The 23,272-nt window shown below is 48.9% G+C and overlaps 1 protein-coding gene across 1 annotated transcript in view; it reads left to right on the top strand.

Moving 5' to 3' along the window:
- The first annotated feature begins 3,871 nt into the window (after nucleotides 1-3,871).
- The window catches only part of ngfra (nerve growth factor receptor a (TNFR superfamily, member 16)), a 31,950-nt gene continuing 12,549 nt past the window's right edge, over nucleotides 3,872-23,272 (top strand). Inside the window, exons 1-5 of the mRNA XM_084676802.1 lie at nucleotides 3,872-4,149; nucleotides 7,176-7,338; nucleotides 12,839-13,201; nucleotides 20,098-20,335; nucleotides 21,622-21,812. Coding sequence (XP_084532928.1) covers nucleotides 4,111-4,149; nucleotides 7,176-7,338; nucleotides 12,839-13,201; nucleotides 20,098-20,335; nucleotides 21,622-21,812 — 994 coding nt within the window. The 5' untranslated portion in view covers nucleotides 3,872-4,110. The remainder of the gene's footprint in view (nucleotides 4,150-7,175; nucleotides 7,339-12,838; nucleotides 13,202-20,097; nucleotides 20,336-21,621; nucleotides 21,813-23,272) is intronic.

Genomic DNA, 23,272 nt, shown 5'->3' with positions numbered 1-23,272 from the left:
GTTTGTGTGGAGCTTACGTGATTACATGCCCTGTTTAATAATGATGCCACACTTTGGAGTGCAGAGCATTCATTTAATAGAAGCCTTTTGGCCACGGATATTTTACCTTCAAATTAACTCAAACTTCTTGAAACATCTCTTGCTATTATGGTATGTGATTTTGTAAACTTGACCTGTGTATTTCATGCTTCGAATAAAGTTCTAGAACGTAGCAAGTAATGAAGTAATGTTCTAGAATCTTATCCTTATACTGTCACAGAATACATACTGGCTGTGCATACACCTCCACCCTGCAGCGCTTCCACACCTCCACCCTGCAGCGCTTCCACACCTCCACCCTGCAGCGCTTCCACACCTCCACCCTGCAGCGCTTCCACACCTCCACCCTGCAGCGCTTCCACACCTCCATCCTGCAGCGCTTCCACACCTACACCCTGCAGCGCTTCCACACCTCCACCCTGCAGCGCTTCCACACCTCCACCCTGCAGCGCTTCCACACCTCCATCCTGCAGCGCTTCCACACCTCCACCCTGCAGCGCTTCCACACCTCCACCCTGCAGCGCTTCCACACCTCCATCCTGCAGCGCTTCCACACCTACACCCTGCAGCGCTTCCACACCTCCACCCTGCAGCGCTTCCACACCTCCACCCTGCAGCGCTTCCACACCTCCACCCTGCAGCGCTTCCACACCTACACCCTGCAGCGCTTCCACACCTCCATCCTGCAGCGCTTCCACACCTCCACCCTGCAGCGCTTCCACACCTCCACCCTGCAGCGCTTCCACACCTCCACCCTGCAGCGCTTCCACACCTCCACCCTGCAGCGCTTCCACACCTCCACCCTGCAGCGCTTCCACACCTCCACCCTGCAGTGCTTCCACACCTCCACCCAGAAGGGCTTTCCTTCCCTCACTCATCTGGGTTTGGGGGAACGTCATTATAACGACCAGCAGAATGGTTCTGATATTGGACCACATGTCAAAAGACACCTTCCAGTTCTGGTCATTGGTCATCTGGTCATTGGTCAGGTTCCAGACAAAGTCTGTCCAATCATCAGCCTCTGAATAACCAAGTTCAGAGCTTATTTTACCAACAAAAATGGCTGTGTGTTCACGATAAAAAAGAAGAAGCATTTTATGTTGCATGTGAAGTCTGCATTTGAGATTTGACATGGCATGAAGATAAATGAACCATAGTTACTAACCTTCTGGTTCCAATGATATTGTTATCAGGGGGGGCTGTTAAATGCTTGATAGGACTGTTAGCTTGCGCATCAATTTTATTCATCCCTTTGAACCTCTGGAATGCGATCTGAACAGTTAAGACTCTATCAGTCAGGGTTAAGGTATACTGAAGAGAAACGCAGCAATGAATGTGACAACACAAAAAAGAGCTCCGCTCTGAAAAAGGCACGTCTGCCTGAAGTCTTGGCTGATGTCCACATTTCAACATATTACTCACATACGATTTGTGAGGGGTGAATACCACTCCTCACCTCTTCTTGTACGGAAACCATATTTCTTGTTTTTAGAAGTCAGGCTTTCTGTAACTGTTCGCAGGTGACGCCGTGCTCTCTACTTGGCATTCAGAACACACATGTGGCGTCCACTCTCTCTCCCTCACGCTCTCGTGTCCATGCTGCAGTGCATGTTGGGACACGGCCCCCCTGCGGAGACCGTCCATCTCTCTGTCAGGGCCTTCCTGTCAGTGTGACCAGCAGGGCACAGGGGGCTGTAAGCTCCACCCTCACCAGCCCCCAATCCCAACCACGCACAGACTTCTCTAAAGAGACACCGGAGAGTTTGTGGAGATTCAAAGTGTGCGCACACTGGAAGTGTAGGTCAAAGAATGCACAAATGTAACAAATTCTTTGACATCTAAAGCATTCCTGTCGACCCCCTTTTTCATCTTTACTTTGTGGATGGAAGATTTGATTAAAACCATAACAGTTACGAGGCTCAGTCTGGCTGAAACCTTCATTAGGAATTTATCTTCAGAGTACCCTTGCTGCGCTAGATGACATTGCTTTTTGCTGAATAATCATAAAGACAGGAAAGTGATATGTGAGTTTGTGCCCAAGGGGTGTGTGTGTGTGTGTGTAAGTGTGTGTGTGTGTGTGTGGGGGGGGGGATAATAGAATGCATGTTCCACATAAAGCCTTCTCAACGTAGCTGCCACCATGTATCCATAACATCACCTGAGGAGATCAAATATAATGGTGTTTCTATTCCTGGCCTGTTTGATGCACAATTGAGCAGAGAAACTTGTGTTTATTCCTTTGTTGTCCTAATCCCTCTGCTCTCGTCACCTCGTCCACTTTGCTCCGTCTGTTATCAGCCTGGAATCACTGTCAGTCACGGACCACGTCAAAATTAAGATCACCATGAAGCCACGAGGTGTGGTGCATCACACAACAGAGGCGGAGGGTCTTTCACAGAACTCCTGCAGGACCGAAGAAGGCATGTTCATGAGCACAAATGTGCAGTTTGCGGCGTCTTCTCCTTTTCTTTGCCTCCAGCGACTGTGAGTCCTCAGAATGAGGAGTGGGCTCCGGGCAATGTTCCGGAAGTCTCAAGGGAGGATGTAGGAAGTGGAATTATTGACGTGTCTTGAGATCAATATAGGCGAGCCTTCCACCAAATTTCAACAATGTAACCTAATCACACTGCCCCCCCCCCCTCACACATACACTTGCCCACACCAACATCCCTTTTCTTATAGGTGAAGAGTGGGTGGAGCTAGCACGAGGCCACATCTGTGAGGGAGGTAAGATGGAGAGGGTTCGACTTCAGCAGGCCAGATTCTCGCAGATCAATATCCATCAACACGGCTTTTCCTTAAGTGTTGGGGCTGATTACCTTAATGAGACATAAACACAGTTACGGTGCAGGCATGCATTAGTGGGCTTTCAGTGGTTCTGACCAACTTCTGCTGTGGTTTCGCTTCGACTGGTACAGTCAATACAGAACATGTCCCAGAGCTTTGTTCATATGTGAAACGGCTCAATGTGGAATCCCAGCCTGCTCTCAAATCCTCATCTACGTCTCAAAATGTATAATATAATACAGTGTTCAAGTCATAATATGGTATTGAGCATGCCTTGGAATGACATTACACATTACAGCATGATGGAATATAATAGGTTGTAAAAAATGGGTCAATAGTAATTCAGTTTATTCATTCATGAAAGTATGCATCCTCGATCCCTCTGTCAATTGACTTCCCTGTAAGACAAGACAGCCTCATCACTCTCAATTAAGCTTCAGCTAAAAATCACCACAACTCGTCAGACCAGTTTAGTGCAGTCGCCCTCTTGTGGTATATTCTACAGAACGCTTAGCTAAGTGCCTCGTGAGACATTACTGTAAGAGGGAGAGTAAAGACAATCAGATGCTTTCTCTCTTTTACAAGCTCTGAATAACAGCATCGCATATTGCACGTGTTTAAACACAAGACCGTTAGACTTGCGAAACCGTTTCACTTTTGTACCAACAAGACATGTACCAAACAAAATGAAAGTTGATTCAACCTGCAACTGACTCTCTGCAGGTGAAGGCATGAGCGAGAGAGAGATAGATAGATAGGAGAGAGAGAGAGAGAGAGAGAGAGAGAGAGAGAGAGAGAGAGAGAGAGAGAGAGAGAGAGAGAGAGAGAGAGAGAGAGAGAGAGAGAGAGAGAGAGAGAGAGAGAGAGAGAGAGAGAGAGAGAGAGAGAGAGAGAGAGAGAGAGAGAGAGAGAGAGTGACTCGAGGTGAAATATTTTCTGCACAAATCGCAGGAGTCTTCTGCTGCAGGAGACACAGTGGTGGACGTGCCCCTCTTCTAGTCGTGCACGACTCTCGCCTCCGCAGTGCACTGCTGGATAGCGCTTAGTACAGTACTGTCGGTCTGCGCGTGGACGCGGCACGCACAAGAGACCTGCCAAAGCGACGCACCTCACTTCAAATGTCCCGAACGCCACAGAGAAGCGAGCATGGGAAATGAGCCGCGGGGTCATCGATAAAATAAGATTGTCTCTGGAATTAGGATGAACAGTTTGCCTTCTCTTAACCACTTTGCATGTTCTACTTAATACAGTCCATTTGTTTATGATACTCTCGGAAAGCGAAGCATGATGAGAACCTTATCGCTGGTGGTGGTGTTTATTGTGGTGAGTGGACTTGATTTATCTGATTCATAGAAATGTTTGTTCCTATATGTCTGCATTTTCCCTAAAAACAAAGGCTCTTTTTTCGTCGTATTTGTTGAGATACAGATAGTTGAGTCGTGTTGAAGCGACTTGCTTTAGTAATGTCCCGCGTGTTTCTCAAAGTGCTGGTAAAGTGATGGTCGTCAATTATCAACGTATGTGACATTAACTAATGCTGCTAGCTCATAGTATGATGGTAATTATCATCGAGGCGTTATCATCATCCGCAAATCAAAATAGGAACATAATTGAGTATAACCGGATCGCTGCTTAATCTGTACCGTGTGTTTCATGGATTTTCTGTGACAGGTGCGTACTATAATCCAGAGTTGTAGTTCCCTTGTATGATCACATGTTCATTGCCCTTTTGCATACAGTCTGATCAGATATTTTGACCAGACATATCCGTCAATACACAGTAGCCTAAGTGTAGAGACCCACTCAGAAGTTAGCAGTTGTATTCAGAGTTATCAGTCCATGGGCTTGAGATTTAGGAAATAATCGAGACGATAAAGTGCTGAATCAAAGTGACGATGATAGCGGTGATGACCGTGGTGAAGAAGATAACGGTGGGGATGATTGAGATGAAGATGATAACGATGACGTGAGGTATCAGTCCTATAGTAGACCTCGTGGTGTGTCCGGGGCAGCTGGTACACTGAGGCGCTCTGTCTCACAGTCCATAAGAGGAGCTCCGTACGGCTCGGACCAGCCTGTTATGACAGCTGCTTTACTGCAGGCTGCAAACTGCTGGCCACTTCTTGAGTTAGATTGAGAAATAAACGTTCTAATTGACTATGAAATTGAAAGACTACAAAACACACAGGCCGAGTCTGGGTGACCTTGTGTGCGCGTGTATATATGTGTGGATCTATAAATATGTATATCCATGCGTGTACACATGTGTGTGTGTGGTTTACCTTGCGTGAGCTGAAGGCAAGGCTCATTGACAGGAGCCACCCAAACACTGGAGGCTTAAAGCTTAGGCAACATTCTTAGCTTAGGTATACTCTTGTTTCACCCACACCCACAACCACATTCAAATCAAATCTGTTCGTAGCCAATGCTTTAATGGATACGTGGATATGAGAAGGTATTGATGTTGGCAGTGCTGTGGGCAAGTCTAGGAGATGGAGACCTGACATACAGATATGGAGGTGATGAGATTAGAAGGAAGGTAGAGGATATCACTGGGGGGCCTGGAAAGAGAAAGAAGAGAGAGTGATAAAAGGAGATAAACAGAGAGAGAGAGAGAGAGAGAGATAGAGAGAAGGAGAGAGAGGAGGGGAAAGAGAGGGAGAGAGAGAGGGAGAGAGAGAGAGAGAGAGGGAGGGAGAGAGAGAGAGAGAGAGAGAGGGAGAGAAGGGGAAAGAGAGAGAGAGGGAGAGAGAGGGACAGAGGGAGAGAAGGAGAGAGGGAGAGAGGGAGACAGCGAGAGAGAGAGAGAGAGAGAGAGAGAGAGAGAGAGACAGAAAGAGGGAGAGAGACAGAGACAGAAAGAGAGAGAGATGGGAGGGGGGGGCTTGTCTCTCGATGCATCTGTTTTTGAATGAAAGCAGGGGCAGAGAGGGGAGGGGGGACAGGGGAGAGGGGAGGGGGAGAGTGAATGAGAGCAGGCGTCTCGGCAAGCAAGAATGGTGAAGAAAAAGAACAGTTTCTGTGCAATGCCAAAGTCATGAAACATGAAAGCAGTTTAGTCCAATGAAGCTAATGTTCCTTAACTTGATGTGGTTTGCATCTTGTATTCTTACATCAATATGCTGTACTGTTTCCAGCATACTTTTGTTTCTATGGCATTTATAGTACAGCTAAATAGTTTGTAAATCTCTGGAGAGACCGGTCAAGAGATGAGAAAGACAGAGAGAGAGAGAGAGAGAGAGAGAGAGAGAGACACAGAGAGAGAGAGAGAGAGAGAGAGACAGAGAGACAGAGAGAGACAGAGAGAGACAGAGAGAAACAGAGAGAGAGACAGAGACAGAGACAGAGAGACAGAGAGAGAGAGAGAGAGAGAGAGACAGAGGGAGAGAGACAGAGAGAGAGAGAGAGAGAGAGAGAGAGACAGAGGGAGAGAGACAGAGAGCCAGAGAGCCAGAGAGAGAGAGGGAGAGAGACAGAGAGACAGAGAGCCAGAGAGAGAGAGAGAGGGGGGGGTGGGTGATGGAAGACTGTATGTGAACAAACTGAGGTCTGGCAAACAAGTACATTGGAACATGGCAGTTTTGCAATGTTAAGTGCTCATTAATTCAGTATCAAGAGTAGATATTTAAAGTCCAGCGGGTCAACTGTGTTGGAGTAACTTGGCAGTCAGAGCAGACATGCAGTGAGCTGAGCCCTGTTAAGGCCCCCTCAGGGTCTCAACCGACCACTCTGTCTCCTCCAAGGACAGCTGAGTTTGGCCTCAGAGAGATGAGCTCTGCAGAGCACTCCCACCTGGGCCTCCGTCTCTCAGCCAGAACACACAGGACACGCCAGCACACTACATCCGGGGGAGGAAAAAACACCCTGAAAGTGATTAGAAATGCAGGAATGTCCACTGTGGCTTGATTCAGGGGCTGAGGAAAATACAACCAGTTCTCACTTCCTGTATCTGTGTCTGTGTGTGATGTTCTGGAGGTGGGAGTCGTCACTTGGTTCTTAGCCATGACCATCAGGCTGGGGGCAAATTAGACTGTGTGAACATGTGTTTCATGGTAGTTGGTTTGATGTCCGTGGGTTTTTGTTGTTGTCGGGGGAGCTCTGAATGACTTTGAACACATGAACTGCGCTTGCCCATTTGGGTGAAGAGAGAATGATTTATTGCAGTTCATGATAGGGTTATCTGAAAGAAGAACATGTTGCACACCTGGGTGCCATTCAGGAGCGTTCGCATCTCTCTCTTACTGTGTGTGTGTTTGTGTGTAATCCAGAGCGTGTGTTGTTGCGTGTCAGCTGTGTAACGTGCTGTGTCTGTGCTGTGTCTGTGCTGTTTCTGTGCTCGTCTGTGGCAGATGGGGCTGGTGCTGAGCTCCAAGACGGAGCGAGCCGTGCTGCAGCCCTGCGAGTCGGGCCAGTACACCCGGAGCGGAGAGTGCTGCGAGGAGTGCCCCCCAGGGGAGGGCGTGGTGCAGCCCTGCGGGGCCTCTCAGACCGTCTGCTCCCAGTGCATGGACAGTGAGTAGCCTGGACGTACAGCACAAACACATTTTACATTTGAGTCACTTAGCAGACGCTCTTATCCCGAGCGACTTACAGTAAGTACAGGGACATTCCCCCCCCCCCCCCCAACCGAGGCAAGTAGGGTGAAGTGCCTTGCCCCAGGACACCACAACATAATTTTCCGCGGCCGGGAATCGAACCGGCATCCTTCTGAGTAATAGCCCGATTCCCTAACCGCTCAGCCATCTGACTCCCACGCAGGGCAAACGTGTTCATACGTGCGTGTGTGTGCCGCTCGGAGACACGCGTGCGAGCACAGGCGCACCTCATTCATAATGTACGTGTCTCTGTGGGCGCACGTCCGAACGGACAACTCGACTACACTGAGAACCGAAGAGAACAGCATGAGATAGGTCAAGTCAAATGCTGTGGTCTTATTTCCTCATTTACTGTTTAAAAAAAAAAAAAAATGAAAATCTGCTTTGACTTCACAGTGTTCTAAAACTATTTGTTTGGGACCCTGTCATTCCATTTCAGGCATTCCGCTGGTGTTTTTAATGTCCTCGGATACAAATGTGTTCACTTACAGGCCAGGCTGTGAAACATTAGCAGTGATTCCATGGGAGGACAGGATGGGAGGGTTGCCAACAACATGGAGTCCCAGAGAGGGAGAGTTCTTCACAAACAAACTTGTGCTCCTCATCCCAGACGCTTTAATATTCTCTCTGCCTCTCTGGTGCCCTTTAAGATGGTGCCCTACTTACCCTGACAGAACGCAGTCGAAGTCAAAGAACATTTCATATAGGTCATTGTAGGGGTGAAAGACCAGAATTCGCGAACCTTTAATCGATCCTTTATGTATACAGAGCTTGATCCTTTTGAGACCTCTTTTTAAAAGACGTCCTTAAAAAAAAAAAAAAAACACTGCAAATGGAAAATAACGTATGTTGCAGTTTTGAGTGCTCACTGTCTTCAGTTTTACCACACACTTGACCCTGCGGCTGGCACAGAATGCGAAAAAAACATTTCAACCATAGTGATTGACTTAGAGCTACCAGCTGGATATTGATTTCTTTGAAGCATGCAATTTGTTGTACATCCAGCCACACAAGATGAAACCTAAACGATGGAAGAGGAAAAACAGAGATGATTGTGGACGTAGAAGGGTGGAGATTAATTTATAATTATCAGTCAAGTGATGGATTACAATAGGAAATTGTTAAGAGAAACAGATTCCCTTTATGAATCTTAGGAGACTTTAAGCTTGACTCGAAGCCCAGTTTGTGTCACATTTATGGCATATTTTCACTAGATTCCAGTAAATATAGATGCTTAAGGACCTTTCAGACTGACTCTATCTGCTTGGTTGCAGAGTCTGGGACTGCCAGCCCCCCCCCCCCCCCCCCTCCTCTCCATCTCCCTCCGCTGGCCCCACAGAACACATCACTCCTCCAAACAGACCGTGTGACTCACGGTCTCAGCACCAAAGGGCAGGGCCTGCTCTGCTCATTCATCATGCATAGCGCTACATCAATGGACCTTCACTCATTTGATCCTGTTAATTACGCCACATTGCAAAGCACATTGTGCCTCTGATGGAGAGCAATTATCTTGAGCTACTGTACAGAAACAGTAGTCAGTGGCGTTAACATCCAGCAATTAAGCTGGAATACCCTAGAGGTGCCAGTCAATTTCCAGTGACAGTCTATTTGCGTCTTGTTGTCGTTGTTTTCCCTTAGATAAAATTGTGATGTACCAGGTGCATCTGAGAGTAGCACAGATTCACAAACTGGTTTGGAGACAGACTCTAAGAGCATCTCAGATGGAATGCAACGGAAGTCACTGACCTTTACCTGTAAAACAAAAGCTGTAGTGCCTCTTCCTCTTAAAGTGCAGATATAAATATTTTAAACCCAAACGTTAAAAAAAAAAGTGCATCCATTTCCTGTTTCATGGTAATTATGGGTGCATCTATATTTACCACTTCCCCCTAATACTCTACTTCCTGTAGGAGTAACCATCCCTTCCCCCGTGGCCTCCCACCCCCCAGGTCTAGACAGCTGCCAATGTCAGGGCTGAAATATTTATCAGCCCTCTCCTCCCAACTCAGCCCATCAAGGGACACAACATGAGCAGAGACTTCCTCAGCAGAGCCTTCCTCAGCAGAGCTTCCCTCAGCAGAGCCTCCCTCAGCAGAGCCTCCCTCAGCAGAGCCTTCCTCAGCAGAGACTTCCTCAGCAGAGCTTCCCTCAGCAGAGCCTTCCTCAGCAGAGCCTCCCTCAGCAGAGACTTCCTCAGCAGAGCCTTCCTCAGCAGAGCCTCCCTCAGCAGAGCCTTCCTCAGCAGAGACTTCCCTCAGCAGAGCCTTCCTCAGCAGAGACTTCCTCAGCAGAGCCTCCCTCAGCAGAGCCTTCCTCAGCAGAGCCTCCCTCAGCAGAGACTTCCTCAGCAGAGACTTCCTCAGCAGAGCCTCCCTCAGCAGAGACTTCCTCAGCAGAGACTTCCTCAGCAGAGCCTCCCTCAGCAGAGACTTCCTCAGCAGAGCCTTCCTCAGCAGAGCCTCCCTCAGCAGAGACTTCCTCAGCAGAGACTTCCTCAGCAGAGCCTTCCTCAGCAGAGCCACACATAAAGGGAGGCTGCTGGCTGGGGAGAACCGGGGAGGACTGGGGCTGGACACAGGACAGGAACTGCCCCACCAATCAGAAAGGGGGCTCAGAAAGACCGACTGACTGATTGGTGGTCAGGGGGGATTTCAGGGGGAAAGAGCCAGCCGAACTCATCAGCCAGTGATTTGTGTTAGAGAGAGGACTCCAGCTGATTGTGAATCAGTAAGAGAGAGAGGGAGAGAGACAGAGAGAGAGAGAGAGAGAGAGAGAGAGAGAGAGAGAGAGAGAGAGAGAGAGAGAGAGAGAGAGAGGGAGAGAGACAGAGAGAGAGAGAGAGAGAGAGAGAGAGAGAGAGGGAGAGAGAGGGAGAGGGAGGGAAGGAGAAAGAAAATATGCTGCACCACTCCACTGACCCTAGACCAGTAGAAGGCAGCATTATAAGGGATAATTCCGGATTGTCTCCAGACACTATGAGTTTCCCATTTAATGTCCTAATAATGACATTAATAATATCCTCAACAGATGTTTCAAAGCTGAGGGGAAGAAAGAGGAGGGGAATAGTTGGAGCGTGTCAGTAATTGCACACAGCCTTAGCGATGGTTAAAGTTTACAAGACAAATACGTTTTCTGAACATTGTACTCGGCGCTGTGGGAGCGAGCGGAAAGCCAGTGTCAGCTGACGTGTGCATGGACACACCAGATCTCCACTCTGGAAGCTTCCAGCCGGAATGTGCTGATCGTGAAGAAGAGGATGGACATTGGAGATTCTCAAGGATGTCCAAACATGCATTATTGATGGCTGTAAAGAGGCTGAAGCCCACCAGAGTGTTTGAGGAGGGGCTTCTCATGCTGAATTGACACATTTGTAATGCACTTTTCAAGCCTCAACCCCCACCCCCCCCCCTACCTCCCTCCCCGGTCAACCGCAAACCGGTGACACGCTCCTTCTGGCCTGGGGAGATGAATGACAGGGGTTCTCTCGGAGAGGCGGGGACCCGGCTTGAGGACGGATCAGATAGCTCAGGCCCTCACTCAGCAACCCACACAAACTCACCTCCAATATGGTGCTCAGTCCCCCATGCTCTCTGTCTATCTCTCTCTAAATCCCTCTCTCGGTCTCTTTCTGTACATATGGTCGCGTTTAGGTGTGTTTATATCCAGTGACTGCGAGGGGACTCATGCAGGAAAGCTCCATTCAGGCGGAGGCCTGTACGCTGTGGGGTCATTGGAAAGGATGAGGAAAGTTGCATCGTCGAGCCTGAATGAAAAGAAAACAAAGGCTCCTTGTTCACTTCTTCATATTGTTGTTCACCCCTGAGGTCAGTTATTTATCTGTCCGATCGAAGGCCCAGAACACTCAGTCACTGTCGGTGTTCAGGGCCGCGTCTTCACGGCTTGCCCCTGAGGGAAACCTTTGGAACCGACTTCAGGGTTACTGGCCGGCGGGGATTAACCCTCCAGACTGCCAACACGCGAGAGCTTCCCAGGTCTGGTTCTCCAGCAGATTCTAGTTGTTGACCTGAAGGCCTGGTCTGTACCCTCATTGTTTTAATATGATCTCAAATCCTCCAGTGGTTCTGTAAATCTTAGCTTCAGGTTCAGTTGCACTGACCTCGTTTTGTAGTCCGGTGTTCAGGGTAAGAGACTGCCATTGTTATCCTAGTCTAACATCTCAGACCCATGACTTAACCAGGGTGTTCCTCTGACTGTCTACTGCGTGGCTGTCGTTGTAGTGAACCTCTGAGGCGCGGTGCTGTTGGGAAGGTGTTACAGCTATTAGTAGCAGAGTCTGCTAGTGTTTACATGCCAAGGCAGCTTACGAGGTAACACCAGCACTGGGACATCGCTGCAGGGCTTTTCACACCGGCAGTACACAGTTACTCAACACGAGAACAACGGCCGCCCTGCAGAGAGACACACTGGTACTTAATATGCACACACACACATTCAAAAGCACACTAACACATATCCTCAAACACACACAACAATTACGATCAAATGTTGTTTCCAATGCGAGGGAAAGCCTCAAAGTTGTACCTTTGAGACAGAAGGCAGCTCCCAAGGTGGCCTCTCTCCCTCGCTCGCTCGCTCCGTTTCTCCGCATGCCTGACACACACACACACACACACACACACACAAACACACACACACAAACACACACTAAACACACACACAGATTTGTGGGACACGACTGCAAAAAAAAGCCCACACACTCATGAATAATTCAGTACGTTTCCAATTATATCTGAAAATAATTCCAAATGAACATGCAATATTAATCGACTACTTTGTGCTGCTAAGATCTCCCAGCATGAGAATAACCTGGTGCAGGGTCATCACTTTGGTGGCAGTGAGAGTATTTTCAAATCGCATCCTCCAAGAAAATGTTCCTGGAAAGCAAACATTGGAGATGGGCCTGGAAGAATAGATGCAAAACACACTCAGGTGTCTAAGTTGTGTGTGTGTAACCCAGGTGGGTGTAACCTGCTCCAGATAGAGCACTTGCTTCCCCTTCCATCACATCCATGATCAGTCTGAGATGCTTGGGAACAGAAGCCCCATCATCTCATCAGCTCTGACTACAGTGTCAGACATCATGGCAGGTCATGTTGTGGATGATTCAGCGTACTCAGTAAAGTCCACAATGTGATCGATAAAATAATGAGCACAGCAGGCTTCGGGATCTCTCCCCAACCAGAAAACACCATCCTCGTCCCAGGACACAAATCACTCCGAGCCGCCTGGATCAATGCTTCCACCTTTTAAACAAACTTCCAATAAACACGATGAATATCCCTGAATTGACTGTCTCTTTCTCTCTTGGCCTTTTTGTTTTTGTCCCCTACTCATATTTATAATACACTCTCTCCTCGCCCCCCCCCCCCCATCCCTCTGACCCCACCCCACAGGTGAGAGCTACTCGGAGAACTACAGCCTCACGGAGGAGTGTCTGCCGTGCACCCAGTGTAAAGGCCTGATGCGCATGCAGACGCCGTGCACAGACTCCAACGACGCCATCTGCGTCTGCAACTACGGCTACTTCTTCAACGACATGAGCCTGCGCTGTGAGCCGTGCACCGTGTGTCCGAGCGGCCAGGGAGTGCTGTCCCACTGCGAGTACAGCCACGACACCGTGTGCGAGGAGTGCCTCGACGACACCTACTCGGACCGGGACAGCTCGCTGGACCCCTGCTTGCCCTGCACCGTCTGTGACGAGGGCATCGAGGTGGAGATGAGTCCCTGCTCGCCGCTCCAGGACTCCGTCTGCCACAGTAAGAGATCCCCTCACCTAGACACACACACACACACACACACACAGAGACCCCTAGACACACACAGGCACCTAGACACACACACAGACGCGTAGACACACACACACACACCCAGACACACATGCACAGTAGCGCAGTCTGGGAATTTATGTTGACCTCTCTGACCAACCATGGCTATAGCAAATAGCTACATGTCTATAACAATGTTTTCTTTTTCATGTGAATGGGACAGGTCAACAGGCGTGCCTTCCACATGTGTCTCTTCTAACAGTCAGGGTCAGAGGTTAACCCCGGTCAAACTGTCAAAGGTTAGAAGCAGAACATCTGGTCATTAAGGTCAGAAAGTGCAGGAGTGTGAAGAGGTACAGCTTACTCTTTTCTAACACCAGGACTGGCAGATCAGTAGCTGAGCCCCACAGGTCAAGGAAGTAGTCATTTAGCAGGGCTGGACGTGGCATGAAATCTGCCCTGTCACTGCAAAACAAGGCCCGGCTTTGGGAGGTCTAAGTGTTGTTGCTGTAAGATATCTGCAGGACGCCCTTCACTGGAAGTCAGGCATAGTAAGGACGGTAGAACATGCCTATGCTTGTTATGGTATGAACGGATACAATGTAGGCAGGAACCTTTGGTAGGTGTAGAATGCTCCCAAATCTCAGCCAATGGCAAGATGCAAAACCAATCAGGGCCTCGTATTGACTTTGGATCTTGAGCATATTTGTTTTATGTTTTAGAAAGGGGTTTTGGAAGTTAGTTTAAGAATTTGGACTGGAGTTGTTTGTCTTTGGGCCGAGTTTGGTGTACCTGGCTCAGAGACTGTGCCACGTTGCAGAAGTATTAGTGAAGATCAGTGGACACCTGCTGCTGTCTAGTGGACATGTTTGTGGGGCAGATGGAGGGAATAAATTCCAGATGATCTTCAGGTGCTGTCGTGTCTAAACCCTAGCTGACAATCCTGCGTTAGAGCATGAACTAGACTGAGAAAAGATAAAACCAGAAAAGGCAGGAGAGCAGGAGGGAAGGATTAGCTGATAACAGGTCACACTCTCGCTCTGTCTCTCTCTGTCTCTCTCTGTCTCTCTCTGTCTCTCTCTATCTCTCTCTCTCTCTCTCTCTCTCTCTCTCTCTCTCTCTCTCTCTCTCTCTCTCTCTCTCTCACACACACACACACACACACACACACACACACACACACACACACACACAAACATCCTGGTATCCTGTCCTGCAGCTGTTCCTCTGTGCTTCTGAGCCAGGGGAACCTGCTTCTGATCAGGCAGGGATGTCTCTGTTCAGGGAGAGAGAGAGAGAGATTAGAGCCAGGAGGAAATGGAGGAAAGTCCATGAAAACAGCAGGGAAAAGAGGATAGGAGACCCTTTCTGGCCCAACAACTGTCCACTATCCCAATCCCATGAATCCCTTTGAAGTTCATGATCAACGATAGAAAAAGGATAGAGAGTACTAGATCGAAACACGAATGGCATGAGAGGGTTTCTTTGAGGAATCCAATCAAACGGTGTGCTTCTCACACAACGACAATCATCCGGACGATCTTTTCCAGGACAGTGGGTGTGATGTATAGATCACAGGACAATACAGCCTTGTGCTGGCCCCTTAAGCGACCACACGCAGAGTTCAAACACAGAGGGAAAACTGCCACAGCTGCTGGTGCCGCTGACCTCTCATCCTCTTCCCGATGTGAGCGTGTGTGAGAGTGTGAATCTGTCCATGTCTAGTGATGCTGGTTGACCTGGCCTTGATAGATGTCAGAAGCCTTCTGAAATTAGAGTCATTTCACACACGAGTCAGCACACACACACACACACACACACAAGCATTTCTGTGTGTGTCATCGAGCACGATGACTGGACCAGTCCCATTCCTCCCGGGGTGGTCTAAGATGGCACGTAAGTCCTCTTCAGGACATCATCGTCTCACTGGGAAGATATCATTCTTCATTTGATTTGTCTGCTTGACACATGGTCTGTATGTGTGATAATGTGTGTATGTGTGTGTGACAATAAATTAGTTGTAGGAGGGGAAAGGGGGAGAGGGAGAGGGAGAGGGAGAGGGAGAGGGAGAGGGAGAGGGAGAGGGAGAGGGAGAGGGAGAGGGAGAGGGAGAGGGAGAGGGAGAGGGAGAAGGAGAGGGAGAGGGAGAAGGAGAGGGAGAGGGAGAGGGAGAGGGAGAGGGCGAGGGAGAGGGAGAGGGAGAGGGAGAGGGAGAGGGAGAGGGAGAGGGAGAGGGAGAGGGAGAGGGAGAGGGAGAAGGAGAGGGGATAGTGATGCAGCAGATGTGCTGTGCTGTTGTTCTGTGTTGAGGGTCGATAAGAGTGCTGGGATTTCTCCTGCTGGCTCTCTGGTTTCGCTGAGTGACCTCTGTGAGGCCCTAACACTGTAGCAGTACACATACCACTCTCTCTCTCTCTCTGGTTTGGCTGAGTGACCTCTGTGAGGCCCTAACACTGTAGCAGGACACCACTCTTTCTCTGTCAGCTGCCAAGCACACTTACAGTCGGCGCTCTTACTCATTACTTTAGTCGCTGTGTGTGTGTGAATTGTGTGTGTGTGTATTGTCCGTGTGGGGGTGGTTGGGTGTGTATGACAGAGATGAAGTCCCCATTGAGTTCTCTCAAATTGCTTGAGAATAACTGCCAAGAAAAACTGAAATTATGTTTTGTTGTAGAGTAGATGTTCTTGTGGTAGCTTTGTCAGACGTTTGAATATTTTTTGTTTCCAATCCAAGGTGATCCATTAACTCAAATAAGAACAGAGTGAGTATTTGGCACACCATCCTGTTTTCTATCTTTATCTCTTCATTTCAGACACACCAGACAGTGGGAGAATTCTTTCTGTCATACTTCTTATAATTCTCCTCTACTCTTTCCTCTCTCTTCCTCTCCTCTCCTCTCCTCTCCTCTCCTCTCCTCTCCTCTCCTCTCCTCTCCTCTCCTCTCCTCTCCTCTCCTCTCCTCTCCTCTCCTCTCCTCTCCTCTCCTCTCCTCTCCTCTCCTCTCCTCTCCTCTCCTCTCCTCTCCTCTCCTCTCCTCTCCTCTCCTCTCCTCTCCTCTCCTCTCCTCTCCGCTCTTCCTCTCCTCTCCTCTCTTCCTCTCCTCTCCTCTCCTCTCCTCTCCTCTCTTCCTCTCCTCTCCTCTCCTGTTTAGTGTCTTCCCTGCTGCAGTATAATTACTCCTGCTAATCAGAACAGTTTACAGCAGCGCCTCTGTTCATCAACTGCTCCAACCTCTCCCCAACGCCTCCCCTCCCTTCCCCACTCTCCTGACACTCTCCCTTTCTGTCTATCTCCTTCCCTCCTTCCCTCCCTCACCCCGCCTCTGCACCCAGTCTCATTATTAACCCTGTCTCTATGGAAAGCAGAACACCAACTTGAATGCATCTGTATGCCAGCACATGCATATGTATGGCTATGTGTGTGCTTGTGTGTGTGTGTGTGTGTGTGTGTGTGTGTCTGTGGGGGCTGTGTGTGTCTGTTGTGTGTGTGTGTGTGTGTGTGTGTGTGTGTTCATTAGAGCTAGATCTGAGAGAGGGAGATAGAGATGAAGCTCACAAACAGAGGGAGAAGTGTTTTCAGCCTGATAAAGAGGTCATTGTGTGACAATGGCTGTCCTCCACCCAGTAGGGCCAGCTATGAGGAGATACCTCTCCACAGACACACAAACCTTCTCATAAAGACCCGAATCACCAAATTAGAAATCAACTTTGTTCTCTTGTCCACACCCTCTCATAAACAGGGCCTGAGCTCATAAAGCATTTTATGTTTCTGGAGCCGTTTTAAACCCACTGAAGCTGAAATAAAACTGTTAAACCAGCGCCATCTTTGGGCTCCACTGCCTCCTAGCTGAGAGAGACAGGCGGAGGCAGTTTTATCTCCTGGTCCACAGCCTCCTTTTCCACATAAGAGCCAGCACCTAGCCTGCTGGCCCTAGCCAGGAAGGAGAGAGGGAGGGGGACTGAGAGAGAGAGAGGTGAGAGCGAGAGAGAGAGAGAGAGAGAGAAAGAGAGAGAGAGAGAGAGAGAGAGAGAGAGAGAGAGGTGAGAGCGAGAGAGAGAGAGAGAGAGAGAGAGAGAGAGAGAGAGAGAGAGAGAGAGAGAGAGAGAGAGAGAGGTGAGAGCGAGAGAGAGAGAGAGAGAGAGAGAGAGAGAGAGAGAGAGAGAGAGAGGTGAGAGCGAGAGTGAGAAGGGGAGAGATATGGAGGCTGTGAGTGACAGATCGAGGGGGAGAGAAGAGAAAGTGAGAGAGGGGAGAAAATTGGTCAAGAGGAAGGGAGTAAGTGGTGATGACTGTAAAGGTTGAAGGCTGGATGAGTCACTCTGGCGTAGACCAGGATCCCCAGAGAGATGTCGGCAGGGTGCACAAGGAGAGAGGTGGCCCTGGTTCACACACGGTCTGTAGGGGCCCAACGCATGCACCCTTTCCAGGGGACGTGAGGTATGGACCCGGCCTCTTGGCAGCCATGTTGGCCTTCAACAATTCAAGCCTTGATGTTCAAAAGTATGTACAAAAATTTATTTTACCTTACACAATCCCCTTTTAAACCGATTGATGGAAGATAAAGAGCTAAAGGTGCACTGTTATCCTTTCAATTGGACATGGATTGAGCTGCAAGTGAATTGACCCTGACCTTGGTGGACACAGCAGTGTGTGTGAGTCAGGATCATAGTGACTCACACAGTGCCAGCGGGAGGAGGATTGGTGACCCGTGGCCGACTCTGAGGCAGAGGCTGACTCCGAGGCAGGGGCTGACTCTGAGGCAGGGGCCATCTTCTCACAAGTTTCAATCCCATTTCTAGTCCTCCCACCAGGTCGTTCGGACATATTTTGCTACATGGTGTGTGTTCCTTGTGTTGTGATATCTAAAGGTCACAGTTGCAGTTTACCGCATATAGCACAGACATGGCAATATTCCCATCCCAACGTGACTATTCCCTATATATACACGCCTTAATCAATACCATGTCTTTAAATAGCTTCTTTTTTTTGTTTCTAAATATGGCATGCATTATGCCCTGTGTGTGTCTGTTGAGCAGCAGGACTTGCTCCAGTTTCAGTAAGCCTATCCCCTCCCAGAGAACTAAGGAAGGCCCTGTCATCGCCAAGGCAACAGCCTAGCAGGAAAATTGGTCCTAACATGCCACAGAACTTCACAAATTTCACATCAGACTCCCATCTGTGTCTCGTGGGGTAAAAGGGACGTTACCTCTACGGAAAACGATGCATTCCATAAATGCGCATAAGTCGGACAAATGGGCCTGTCAGCTAAAATAGTTCAAGTTCTGTCCGTTTCCGATTGTTGTGATGGTCCACTGCCTTTCTTTGGGTGAGCCGGTCATATGACTTGTCCTGGAGCAGTTCAGACCAGTTTCTCTGACACTTTTGCCATTTTTTTTTTTTTCAGAACAAAACGATTATTTCCCAATTGTTACAAAGTACATGCTGTTTTCAGACCCAAAATACATTCATGTATCCTTTCATTAATACCCAACAACAAACATGTCATTAAGTCGTAATAGGGATGGCAGAACAGGTTTGGTGTGAGTCAGCATGCCGAGGCGAGGCAGTAGGAGCAGAGGTGAGGCAGTCTGACGGAGCCTGGGGCTCTCCCGGGGAACACCGACACACATCCAAGCCTTTTCACCTCAGAGTCACCACACCCCACCACACCCATCCACCATCTGTCCACAGCCTGACCCTGGTTAACACTGAGCAACTTCACCCAGGGATACTCAGTGCTACCGCTGTTCCTTCAAGTCCAGCCCCCTCCCCCTCTCCGCGTTGTAGCAGCAGACAGCAGAGCTAGTGGGACCAGCGCTGTTGTCTCCAGGGTGAGCTGTGCCCTCGAGGGAGGGCATGGCATCCCATGGAAAATTGCACTTGATCATTAATGTCATTTACTGAGAAAGAAGAAGAAAGGGATAGAACAAGAGGGTGAGAGAGGGAGTGAGAGACAAAGAGTGAGAGAGAAAGAGAGAGAGGGAGGAAAGAGAGAGAGAGAGGGATAGAGAGAGAGAGAGAGAGAGAGAGAGAGACAGAGAGAGAGAGAGAGAGAGAGAGAGAGAGAGAGAGAGAGAGAGAGAGAGAGAGAGAGAGAGAGAGAGAGAGAGAGAGAGAGAGAGAGAGGAAATGGGACCATTCATGTGACTCTTTGCTGGATTAGCCCTGATGGAAACCAGACCCTCCCAGTAGCACAGAGCCTCTTTGGCCTCATCAGAGAATCAGGTCCACACTGACCTCTTAAAGCCCGCCCACTCAGGGCTCTAAGCATCCCACATGGCTGTTTGTCATGTCATGTATGTAAGGGACTTAAAGAGATGAATAGGTGTTGAGAGAGTGGAGGTGTGTGTGTGAGTGTGTGTGTGTGTGTGTGTGTGTGTGAGTGACAGGCAGAAAACCTCCCTCTGGCCTCCTCTCTCTCCTGAACGCATCTTAGCTGCAGCCCATCTGCCCATTAGAACATGAGAGTGCTGTCAGACATCTGGCACATACTGTGTGACAAACCCTAGTCTCTCAAGCTTTCACTGCGCACAACGTCAATGTGTGGACTTTCATTACTGGTTTGTGTCCTGGGAGGCTTACGTTCTGCCTCTCTCGTCTTTGCTATTGCAGTTTGCATGAACACCTTGAAAGTAACTGGGTTGCTTTCAAGGTGACTGAATTTGACATTTTTACTGCTAAAGGACGATGTATATTTCATTCTGCTCTGAAGGTTAATAGCTGAAATTTGACGATAAATCCTAACCATTAATGAGAACCTCATTTGAAAAGATGACAGCATCTCCTTTTGGTTCTCACATAAAATGACTTTTTTAACGTCTTTCTCTCTCTCTCTCCCCCTCAATTTTGCTCTCTCTGTCTCTCTGTCTCTCTCTCCTCGTTCCAGATCCCTTCCTTCCCACCTACAGCTCCCCCACCTCGGACACGCCTTCCTTCTCCACCATGCTGGCAGACTTCCTGCCCGACGGCTCCATCAGCCCCTCCCCAGGGGAGGAGACCACCACACCTAACCCCAGCACGCCTCGCTTCCTGGGCAACCCCTTGAACGAGAACCTCATTCCCATCTACTGCTCCATCCTGGCTGCCGTGGTGGTGGGCCTGGTGGTCTACATCGTCTTCAAAAGGTCAGGACACATCACACACACACACACTCAGACACACACACACACAGACACACACAGACACACACACACACAGACACACACAGACACACACACACACACACACACAGACACACACAGACACACGGACTCACACACACACAGACACACACACACACACACACACACAGACACACACACAGACACACACACACAGACAGACACACACAGACACACACACACACAGACACACACACAGACACACACACACAGACAGACACACACAGACACACACACACACACACAGACACACACAGACACACACAGACACACACACACTCACACACACAGACACACACACACACACGGACTCACACACACACAGACACACACACACACACACAGACTTACACACAGACACACACACACAGACAGACACACACAGACACACACACACACAGACACACACACAGACACACACACACACACACACACACACAGACACACACACACAGACACACACACACACACACACACACACAGACACACACAGATACACACAGACACACACACACACACAGACACACACACAGACACACACACAGACACACACACACACACACAGACACACACACACACACACAAAGACACACACACACAGACACACACACACAGGAACACGCACACACACACAGATGACTTTGTCTAAAGATAACAACACAATGCCCCAGCCATTTTTCTCCTTCACTGAGCTGCATCAGAGAGGAGAGAGGAAGTGAGCTAGGAGAGACAGGTGGTGACGGGGTGGCTGGGAGATGTAGTCTATGTCTAAGTGGTGACGGAGCGGAGAGGCGGTTAGTGAAACATCCAAGCCTGCCGTTGAAAGGCCAGACGCTGACCCACTTACACTGCCGCTCCATCACACTAGCGTCTCCCACAGGTCACAGCACACACACACACACACGTCACATGTTAGCCAGCACACCAACAAACATGCAGTTTAAAACTGATTCAATTTCATCAAATGGCACAAAAAAGGCATCTGATGCCCAGATGTTATTTGAGAGTCAGATTTGCCAGCGTGACAAAGTTTGCAACTGGCTGTTCTCCCATTGTCTAAACATATACAGAGCAGATTAGTAAACAGCTCACATGTTTCACCCTGACTAACAAACATTGTCACGTAGCACATCTCACCATCCGGTCATCGTTATAAACCAGACTTTCTGCGAGGGACGTTTCTTTGGATCGGTATTGTTGTGTTCAGCTCGCACTAACTTCCTGTCCCACCTCTGGCTCCTCCCCCACAGGTGGATCAGCTGCAAGCAGAACAAACAAGCGGCGAACAACCGAGCAGCAGCCACAGCCAATCAGACGCCCACGCCTGAGGGGGAGAAGCTCCACAGTGACAGTGGCATCTCTGTGGACAGCCAGAGTCTCCAGGAGCAGCTGGCTCAGGCACAGATGCAAGGCCAGGCTGCCCAGTCTCCGGACCAGATAGGTCAGTACCTCCTGCACCCCTACAACCACGATGGAGCCCCGTGGCCTACCGCAGAGTGCCCTCACGTCCCACTCACTGCTCGTACTAACGTATACATTTGGATATTCGATGATACCCTATTGTCACTCGTGGACGTGTAGTAGAAGTGTTTTGGTCGTTGCAGTCCTATTACAAAGTAACCTTGTTTGACAGTGATTTGATTAGCATGATCGGCAGAAGTCACAGCGGGGGCAACGATAGACCTTATTTAACATTGGTATGAGGTACTGTAACATGTGTTGAAGTTATTGCGCAAGTGTTTGAGAAACGCCCAGCACTAATGGGTGACATGCAAACAGTTTAAATCACCACGGCTGTGTTTTAAATGGGATGTCATGAAAGACTGGAGGGGAGACGAGCGAGAGAGAATGAGAGAGAAAAAAAAGAGTGCATGTGAGGGAAATCTCCAAAGAAAGAATGAAAGACAGAAATAGACAGTGAGAGAGAGAGAGAGAGAGAGAGAGAGAGAGAGAGAGAGAGAGAGAGAGAGAGAGAGAGAGAGAAAGTCAAAGTGAGAAAGAAACAAAAGTTTGATAGAGATTTTTGGGGAGGGTGAACAACAACACAGCTATCTAGGACAAATAAGCTTAAAAAACATGAACAGTGTATTGTGGGAAATACCATGGTAAATGGTTGCGTAAAAGGAGAATGACCTTTAAGAGAGACTGAATGAAAGCTAGAGGTTCAGCAGACACCTCTCTGCTAGCCACTTGTCTTTCACTCTCTCTCTCTCACTCTCTCTCTGTGTCTCTTTCACTCTCTCTTTCTGTCTCTCACTCTCTCTCTTTCTCTCTCTCTTTCTCTCTCTCTTTCACTCTGTCTCTCTTTCACTCTCTCTCTCTCTCTCTCCCTCTCTTTCTCTCTCTTTCTCTCTCTTTCACTCTCTGTGTGTCTCTTTCACTCTCTTTGCCTCTCCTTGAGAGTAATGTTTGGCTCAGAGAACATACAATCCACTGAGCGAAGAGTTTGTTCATCAGAGTTCAGAGCCTGAAGGCTGAGCTGATCCAGACATCCTCTACCAATCTTTTGTCCGCATCAGTTCGTACTTGTAAGTGCAGTTGCGTATACAGAGTATTACATTAGTAAGTTACCAAGCCCGGTTAGAGCATGTGAGTATATCTGCTGATGTGGATCTACTGCCGTGTCAGCGGGGCGGAGCTTGACGCCAGGGTGAAGCTCCCAACGTCCTGGGTGGACTGCTCAGTGGTCGGTGGATCTCCGGAGTCCCCAAGACGGGGATAAAAAGAATCATGGGAACAGAACAAGAGAGGCTATTCCTATGGCGATGGTCATGAAAGTTCCATTCACTCTTTTTCCCAGGGAAGAAATTCAAGGCGCTAGGCACAATGGAGTAGCGAGAAGGCATCTTTTCTTGAGGATTAGCACGTGATTGGTCCATTGAGAAAATGTCCGCCCCTTTT

Source organism: Hypomesus nipponensis, chromosome 17 (genome assembly GCF_054491055.1).
Source record: "Hypomesus nipponensis isolate SF chromosome 17, ASM5449105v1, whole genome shotgun sequence".
Classification (NCBI taxonomy): domain Eukaryota; kingdom Metazoa; phylum Chordata; class Actinopteri; order Osmeriformes; family Osmeridae; genus Hypomesus; species Hypomesus nipponensis.
This window is presented reverse-complemented; position numbering and strand designations above follow the sequence as displayed.